This window comes from Morus notabilis, unplaced genomic scaffold (genome assembly GCF_000414095.1).
Source record: "Morus notabilis unplaced genomic scaffold, ASM41409v2 Scaffold43, whole genome shotgun sequence".
Taxonomy (NCBI): Eukaryota; Viridiplantae; Streptophyta; class Magnoliopsida; order Rosales; family Moraceae; genus Morus; species Morus notabilis.
Window position 1 is genome coordinate 86,258 of NW_010360031.1, and position 8,306 is coordinate 94,563.

Below are 8,306 nucleotides of genomic sequence, written 5' to 3' on the forward strand. Positions count from 1 at the left end.
CCCTCTCTCTCTCTCTCTCTCTTCTTGGTTTGATCAGAGAGAAAATATTGAGGAAACTCATGATCAGAATCAAGAATATTCAGTCATGCATGCAAAAGACTTAAAAAAAAAGAGTTAAGAGAGAAGAATTTAATTCCCTTCTTCGCCACTTCCCATGTCAGAATTATTGGGCTGGAAAGGAATATAATTGAGCTTATTCAGAAGAGGCAGCTAGCTTCCTTGTTGTCTTTTCTCATCTTTTTTGTCCTTCTATCAAATGCTTCTCTCTCTCTCTCTCTCTCTCTCTCTCTCTCTGGTCTTCTTAGAATTGTTTCTTTTGGAGTTAACTAAAGTACTAGTACTATAGCGTACATTTTGAGGAAACAGCAGAAAGAAAGATCCACTGTGGAATGGGCATGAGTGTAAAGAAAATATGACTAGGTGCAATATTGACGACCGTGGAGTACTTCTCGACCAAACAATCATTAATAACGCTCAAGAACACAAAGATCATCATAACCCAATTACCAGAACTTGTCCTTCGTGTGGTCATCAGATCAAATGCCAAGACCAGGTTTTTTTTTTCGTTACATATTTTACATACATTATACTATTTTCATGGATTTCTCTTGGTGTACGTATAATATATAATTGCAATGTATGTGGCTATATTATATATTGATCTTATAATAGCTTAGTCAATAGATTATTATATAGCTCATTAATTATTTTGTATGTTATATGTATGTTAATCTATTAGGCTGGAATTCACCATTTGCCGGGGCTACCAGCTGGGGTGAAGTTTGATCCGACAGATCAAGAGCTTCTTGATCATTTGGAAGGGAAGGTCACGAGGTCTGAGACATGCAAAGTTCACCCTCTCATAGATGAGTTCATCCCTACTATAGAAGGAGAGAATGGAATTTGCTACACTCATCCACAGAAACTGCCAGGTGCATGCTCATCATCAATTAATTAATTGTGTTAACATGATATGTCTGTATGCATGATTACAAAATGACAAATCTTATTTTGTCGCCGCACTTTTATTTTATGTAAATTACGAGAGAGAATAACTAATATGTATATTAAGGATGTTAAAACATCTTAATTAGGGTGGCACACTTCTATTGTTGTTACTTTTGGAATTATTTTAAGATCTGCTTTGGAAATTTGCCTACAAAAATTTATAATGGAATGATATTTTAAGATCAAGTACTACGTACCTTTAGCTGTTTCTGGGTTTCATATATTTGATTTTTATATTAAATCATATACTTGCATAAAAAACTAGAAATAATTTTGAACATAATTAGGTATGACTGATTTGATTGTGTAGTACTTAATTCATCTCATCGCTAATTAAATGGACACTCTAACTAACTTTGGGTTTGGTGTTTTCTCCATAGAAACCCTAAAGTCAAGAAAAGATTTCCATCAAATTAATAAGAGATTAAGGAATATATATCCTATGCATTAATGTCTGCTGATGTAAATCATTTTCTTTAATTGGCATATTAATGCTAGGAGTCAGCAAAGATGGCCTAGTTCGCCACTTCTTCCATCGACCCTCCAAGGCCTACACAACCGGGACTCGTAAACGACGAAAGGTCCACACCGATGAAGACGGTGGTGAGACTCGGTGGCACAAGACGGGCAAGACCCGACCCGTATTTGTTGGAGGAAGGGTGAAAGGGTACAAAAAGATACTTGTTCTCTACACAAACTATGGGAAACAAAGAAAGCCCGAGAAGACCAATTGGGTAATGCACCAATACCACTTGGGAAACAACGAAGAGGAAAAAGAAGGGGAATTAGTGGTGTCCAAGGTGTTCTACCAAACGCAGCCTAGGCAATGTGGCTCAGTCATGAAAGATTTGATGATAAAGGGATCACAAAATGGGAACGACCACTCACTTGTTGAGTATTGCAACAATTCTAGCTCTTTCTTATCCTTTGAGAATGGAGGCCAAAATGAAGAAAGTGCTACACCTGAAATGGTTCACCATTTTGCTGGTTCTTTCGTTTCATGAAAATGAAACAAGATAACAATAAAGAAAATGAAGCTTTCTAGGTATGATAATGAAGAGAAGGGTTGTACCTTTTTAGGATATACACCAATAAGAGGCAAATAATTAAGAGGTTATTTTTGCCGGTGTAATTGGTTCAATAATTGTGAAGTGAAAAAAAAAAAAAGTTATTTAATATATATGATGATATTACTTTAGAAGAAGGGGTGAGGAAGGGGGAAAAGAATAAGGGAGAGGAAAGGTGACTTTAGTTTTAAGAGCCAAAAGCGACATCTTCTAATTCTGAGTAGAAGTTTGAAGCTTTGGCTTTTGACAATCTTTTTTTTTTTTTTTTTTTTTTTTTTTTTTTATAATTTGAAGGAGGTTCTTGTGTATGCTTTGTATAGTAGTGTGAAGAAGATGAACATTTCACATGCGCCATGACCCCTTTAACCCGTTGGGGTTGGTGATTTTCTTATAAAGCTGTACAAAGATATTCCTTACCTAATTGGCTAAATATATATGATCTAATATACTGATTTTGTTGTAATTCGATGCTTTTTCTGACTTTACAATGTGATTAAAAATAAACTAGTATTGGGTCCAAAATCTCAGCAATATTGTAGTTGAATTGTTCTTGTAGTCAACTGTCTCACTTTTATGTATACATATAAAATAGACAACGTTACTTGAAATAAAATTATTAATCAGTCTTTAATTTGTCTTGGAAACGTACGAGTTCATGTAATTTCACTTTGTCAATTGGAAGGAGATCTTACTCTATTGTAGATCAAAAGAAAAAGAGAATCTTTTAGAACTAGCATTTGATTCTCTTTCCCAAAAAAGTATATAAGATGACAATATAGAATTTCTCTCCATATTAATTTTTGCTTTACAGTATCTTATTTTAAACCTTCTCTAATGATCATAACGGTACGAAATGAGCAGAGTAGCAAATTTGTGAAAGTGCATGATCGATTGAGCACTTATACTAGTCCATAGTGTTTAAACTCCACTCTGATGTGTCAAATTTCAATTAATATACCTATATATATATACACTCACCGAAACTTTTGATTAGTTAAAATGTACAGAGTTCTCTGATAGGACAAAAAATAAATTACCGGAAGTTTTTTATGATTCAGCCGCCAGATTTGTATTAAAAACTGTCTGTTTTGCATATTTTCTTAATTTGATGTGATTTTGATCAGATCTAACGGTTAAAAAACTGACCAAACAACGGCCTACTAGAGAAACTCAGTAATGTTTTCTAACTCTTTTTTCAAAAAACTGAGACCTAGAGATATATATCAAATTAAGATGAGTAAGTTTTGAATAGAAACAAGCTAACCTTTTTCAGTGGGATTATCCCTCAGTGTATAATAAAATGTTATACATTCTTGCAAGTAAGACCAAGACCTATGACAGCTTTCTGCTACAAAGAAACCGCTGCTGATGGCGCAGCAATCAGTAAAAAGCAAGGAAACAGTTCAAGAATTAATTCAAAGCACAGAGATGAGAAATTCAATGATTCTCACTCAATTGATATTAACCTCAATGGCGAAGAGGAAAATACAAGCAAGAGAATTCAACGCAAAACTCAGTCTAAAGGTCTCTTCTCGAAACAAACAGTATAATAAAGAGGAAAGCTTCTCAGAAGCTCCCAAACGACAAGAAAAGTCTGCATACTTATTACAAAACGCAATACGACAAGTAAACAACTAAAGAAAGGCAAACGACAACGCGTCTAGAGTGGATAGCTGGACACACGAACGACTTGTCGTTCAAGGCCCTGCATCAGCTGCCCATCTAATTTGACCCTTTTCGCAGCTGCTACAATATGTGAGACCATCTGCCCACGTGAATCAATCCGCCGCCCCTCTCCCCTCTCTTGAAATTTAATCTTCCGTCAAATGCATGGTCTTGTCATTAGCGGGGCATGTATATACACACACACACTATATTTCGTGTCATATTAATCATAATATTGGAATGATAAACAATAGGTAAAAATAATTGTATTACATCAGATTCTCATGCTTCATTGTAGGATAATCTTTTTTGTATATATATATCCTATAGTGAGTTCATATAATCTTATGGTTCGAACTTGGATATACTAAACTACATGTGCCTTTTGAGACGATCAATTAGAAATCACCGAAACAAGTTTTAAGAATAATCTAATTATGGAATCCCCTATGAAACTGATCTTACCATTAACGCTTTTTTTTTTTTTTTTTTTTTTTTGATATCGAACGATGATAAAAAATAAAAATAAAAATAATAAAATAATAAAATAATAATTGTTGAAACTTTTTTGTTGTTGGAATTCTAACAAAAACAACTTAAATTTGAACAATCTAGACTAATTTTTAATAAACCAATTCCCGGTAAATCGTTTTTGCGACACTGGCAGTAATGTAATTTCCCGAATTATGACGGCTTCCAGTATTCAACATTTTTGAAGACAATACCATTTATTTATTGGTGGGACATATAGTTGGCAAGTTGTCCGTACCCCCATCTCTCTCCCTCTCTCTCTCTCTGATATGCTTCTTCCTTGCTGGGAGAGATCTATATAAAGGCAATACAACACTAGAATGAAACTCCAGACCAAAAGTTTATTAACTGATCACCCGCAAGTCCATCCAAAAGATGGATTTCCACTACATACAAACCCAAGACTCCTCAAAGCTACAGCAACGCAGTAGAAGGCTAACCCAAGCTCAGGTCAGGCTCTTGGAGACGAGCTTCACCACTGACCACAAGCTCCAAGCTGAGCGCAAGTTTCAGCTCGCCACAAGTCTCGGCATGTCCCCGAGACAGTTGGCCATTTGGTACCAGAACAGGCGAGCCCGGCAGAAGACGCAAACCATAGAGTTCGATTACAGAACAATCCAGCTGAGGCTTGAGGACGTCTTGGCTGAGAAGAGAAGGCTCGAGAAAGAAGTTGTAATGCTTAAACATGAGTTGAACAAGGCTCAACAGATGCAGCTTCTTGCATCATCAGGTGCCGTGAATTCGGCTGCAAATTCTGATCTTCCTTCGGTTGCAGTGTCAGCCGTGGATGATCATGCTAGTTCGAGCTCACTTCATAACTATAGCTATGGTGAAGAGAATAATGTTGCTCAGTTGCAGGTGGAAGAGCTATATACTTGCTTGTCTCCTTGGCCTTGATCAAGGATGAATACTGAATGCTGACCCCCACTGTAATATAAGCCGTTTTGTTGAGTTGTTTAAGAAAGGTTTTATTTATTTGAATCAGTTTTTTGGCTCACAGAAAGTTGTTTGTTCAGCGCTTGTGTAGAAGTTTTTTCAGAGCAATAGCCAATAAGATTGATCAATTTATCCCGGTTGGTGATTCAAAAAAAATTCCTCTCCCTAAAGAGGGAAAATTATTCTGTAGTCTGGACTAGAAACGTGTTCCGACATTGTGATTGATATATAGAGATCAAAAGGTTGAAACACATATGAGAAAGCGAGATAGGATTTCAATCAGACAGTAATGGAAGAGAGAGACAGAAAAGTGAGTGTTGCCCATAAAAATAAAGTTGCCACAACCAGAATTGCACAAATGTTGTTTTCTGATAATCAATTTGTCCGAATGCAATCACAAGTTCTTAAACGATGAGCAAAAAAAAAAAAAAAATCACAAGTTTTTAAACACAAAAAGGTTTATGTCATTCATAATCTCTTTCTTTTGCATTACAACTGTGTTTCTCTCTACCGGATTTAGCTCTTTTAATTCATATGCTCTGAAATTCAACATAAAAATGTAACATCTAGCAACAGAACAAACTTTGACATGGGCAACTTGAGCACCAATTTGAAATCAAAAGAGACTGCATCCGCAAAGCTACAAAGTTCAAACTTGAGTGCATGCATCTTCCGAACAAATACTGAGTTTCCAGCTCAACAACTACACACCCATCGAATATCAGAGAAATGCATGCATTTTTGGGAGCAATGGTCAATGGTCCTATAAATTTGAACTTATCAAGATCCAAAAGACATCCATTGTTCCAGGTTGTTCCTGCAATCAAACTAGGCCCCACCAAAATCACCCTCTTTTCTTGGGGTCCTTGGACGCAGAGTAGAGACAAATATGGCAAACTATTCAAAAAGTCTTTGTTGCCCAAGTTGAGTGGCAAGTTGTGTACTGTATTTGTCATATCATTTCACATCAAGCGGAAAAAAATTTGAGACTTCTGATGTACCAAATTGACCAGATGCGTCTTCTCTGACAAAAAAAAAAAAAAAAAAAAACCCTGTCTCTGATAGGTTGAATCTACTCAAAATTGAGATTAAAAAATGTCCAGTTTCCGATATAGACCGTTTCTAATGTAAATTTAAAAGCTGAAAATGATTGAAAAAAATAATTTTTTAATCTTATGTGATAAACTCCAAAAAAAAAGAAAAAAGGAACTGCATTGGAAGAACAAATTTCTAATAGACGAAACTAGCAAGAAGGAAAAAAGGTGTTCTACTTTCCAAAATTGACCAACAAAACTAGATTCACTAGCTGAATATGTACATCTGAGGAACACCACTAATAACGTAAAATATGCGCAAATCCCAAAATTTGCAAATTTTCATATCAGTACAGTACTGAGCAACAAAATTCATGTAATCTCACCATTATGAGTATGCAAATTTACAACAAAACATAGCACATATAAGCTGATATCCCAACCAATATCATTGGTCTTTATGATCTCACCATCTTGATTATTCATGGTAAAGTCCCAAACTTTACAAACAAGCAACTAAAAAGTTTCCCAGGTTGGGAAAACCAATACCGAAATGCATCTAATTGTGACAATATATCAGTTACAACAAACAAAAACCTTAAAACTTATTGCACAAGTTACTTCCAAAACACTTACCAAAACGTGCCTTGGCCTCAGGAGGGGGTTAGTCATTCTCCTTTTTCTTCTTCTTCTTCCGCAAGACATAGACGTCGGTCTCTTCGTAGGCATAATCGGGATGCAAATCCTGGTGCGGAACCTTCTCGATCTCGAAGACGGTCTCGCAAATCTCCCAGAAAAGCTTGTGGGCCTCCGGAGACCTGACCTGGTATCCCAGCAAAACGATGCCGTCGTCGGCGAGGAGGGCGTCCATGGCGTGGACGAGCGGGCCCACCGATTCCTCGATGTAGACGACGTCGGCGGCTAAAACGACGTCGTACGGGGGCCTGAGGGCGGCGATCTGGTTGGAGTTGTTCCAGTAGAGTACGGAGTGTTTTAGGGCTTTGGAGAGGACGGGCTTGTTGCGCTTTAGGTTGTGCTTCAGTGCGGGCATGACCGGGGATATGTCGGTGAGGATGACGTCCGTCAGGCCAAGAAGGTAGAGGCCCATTCCGGCGGCCCCGCAGCCGGCACCGAGCTCCACGGCCCGCTTCAATTCGAAGTTGAGGATTTGGGCGTAGGGATTGTTGGTGGTGGGCCCGCCTGGAGATGGGGCCCAGCGCTCGGCGAACTTGACGAGGACGAGAGAGCAGGGCCAGACCGAGGTTCCGACGTGGAAGGAGCCGTTGTCTTGCTGCAGAGAGAGAACGGCGCCGCGCACGGGCAGCTCTACTACCGGCGAGTCTGTGAACTTCATTGACGCAATTCTCTCTCTCTCTCTCTCTGATCGTCCTCTCTGTTCCCGTGTACGGTGAGGTTTAACGGTTGGTGATGTCTCTACTTTGGGCTTTGGAGATTGGTGGTTTTTCATTATGGGCTTTGATCACGTTTGGTCCAGTTTCCTTGAGTCATTCTCACTCCAGGCCCATATTTGGTTCTTCTCGTATCCAAGCAAAATTTTACAAGTCATGGTAAAATCTAGAAAAATGACAACGTTCTAATTTTGAAGTCAAAAAATCAACATATCCACCAATAGCAACTAAATACAAAATTTAGTATATTCTATACTTCTTGTCAAATTTAACACCAAATACAACATGTTAAATTTTACATTAAGTTTAGTCTTATATAGAAGAATAATTTCTTATTCAAATGTGAAATTTTAACTCTGCATTTGAGATGCTGTTAGAAATAAGATTTCTCCTACGTGGACCTTAGGCCGAACATGAATGAGGAAATTGCTAATGGTGTTTGGGGTAGGGATAAAGACAACTTAATCCAAATTGGCGTCAAGGTACGGACTAAAGAAGCACTTCCTCACACAATACACATGTTTCAAGAAACTCATAAAAATAATATATATAATTTATTTCTAAATGTATTTAGTATTAAAAATATCCTAATATTGTTTCAATATATATTTGATTGATTAGAATTTGGTTTGTTTTGAATTACTTATGAATTTTAT

At 37.3% G+C, this 8,306-nt stretch overlaps 3 protein-coding genes across 3 annotated transcripts; 2 read left to right on the forward strand and 1 right to left on the reverse strand.

Moving 5' to 3' along the window:
• Positions 1-286: 286 nt before the first annotated feature.
• LOC21393817 (NAC domain-containing protein 73) lies at positions 287-2,090 on the forward strand. The gene is made up of 3 exons (XM_010095659.2): positions 287-553; positions 740-932; positions 1,507-2,090. The coding sequence occupies exons 1-3, from the start codon at positions 413-415 to the stop codon at positions 2,010-2,012; spliced, it is 840 nt and encodes a 279-aa protein (XP_010093961.1). The 5' UTR covers positions 287-412; the 3' UTR covers positions 2,013-2,090.
• Positions 2,091-4,561: 2,471 nt separating this feature from the next.
• On the forward strand, positions 4,562-5,286 carry LOC21393819 (homeobox-leucine zipper protein ATHB-40). Its single transcript, XM_010095661.2, has one exon. It carries the CDS (start codon positions 4,647-4,649, stop codon positions 5,166-5,168), a length of 522 nt encoding a protein of 173 aa, XP_010093963.1. The 5' UTR covers positions 4,562-4,646; the 3' UTR covers positions 5,169-5,286.
• Positions 5,287-6,672: 1,386 nt separating this feature from the next.
• On the reverse strand, positions 6,673-7,669 carry LOC21393820 (protein N-lysine methyltransferase METTL21A). The gene has a single exon (XM_010095662.2). The coding sequence runs from the start codon at positions 7,593-7,595 to the stop codon at positions 6,906-6,908; it is 690 nt and encodes a 229-aa protein (XP_010093964.1). The 5' UTR covers positions 7,596-7,669; the 3' UTR covers positions 6,673-6,905.
• Positions 7,670-8,306: the final 637 nt, after the last annotated feature.

What these genes read in the sequence shown, in the direction of transcription:
- LOC21393819 (XM_010095661.2), top strand. Translation starts at nt 4,647, where the DNA reads ATGGATTTCCACTACATACAAACCCAAGACTCCTCAAAGCTACAGCAA.
- LOC21393817 (XM_010095659.2), top strand. Translation starts at nt 413, where the DNA reads ATGACTAGGTGCAATATTGACGACCGTGGAGTACTTCTCGACCAAACA. An exon ending in AGATCAAATGCCAAGACCAG is followed by an intron (nt 554 to 739) that starts GTTTTTTTTTTC and finishes TTAATCTATTAG; the next exon opens with GCTGGAATTCACCATTTGCC. An exon ending in TCATCCACAGAAACTGCCAG is followed by an intron (nt 933 to 1,506) that starts GTGCATGCTCAT and finishes TATTAATGCTAG; the next exon opens with GAGTCAGCAAAGATGGCCTA.
- LOC21393820 (XM_010095662.2), bottom strand. Translation starts at nt 7,595, where the DNA reads ATGAAGTTCACAGACTCGCCGGTAGTAGAGCTGCCCGTGCGCGGCGCC.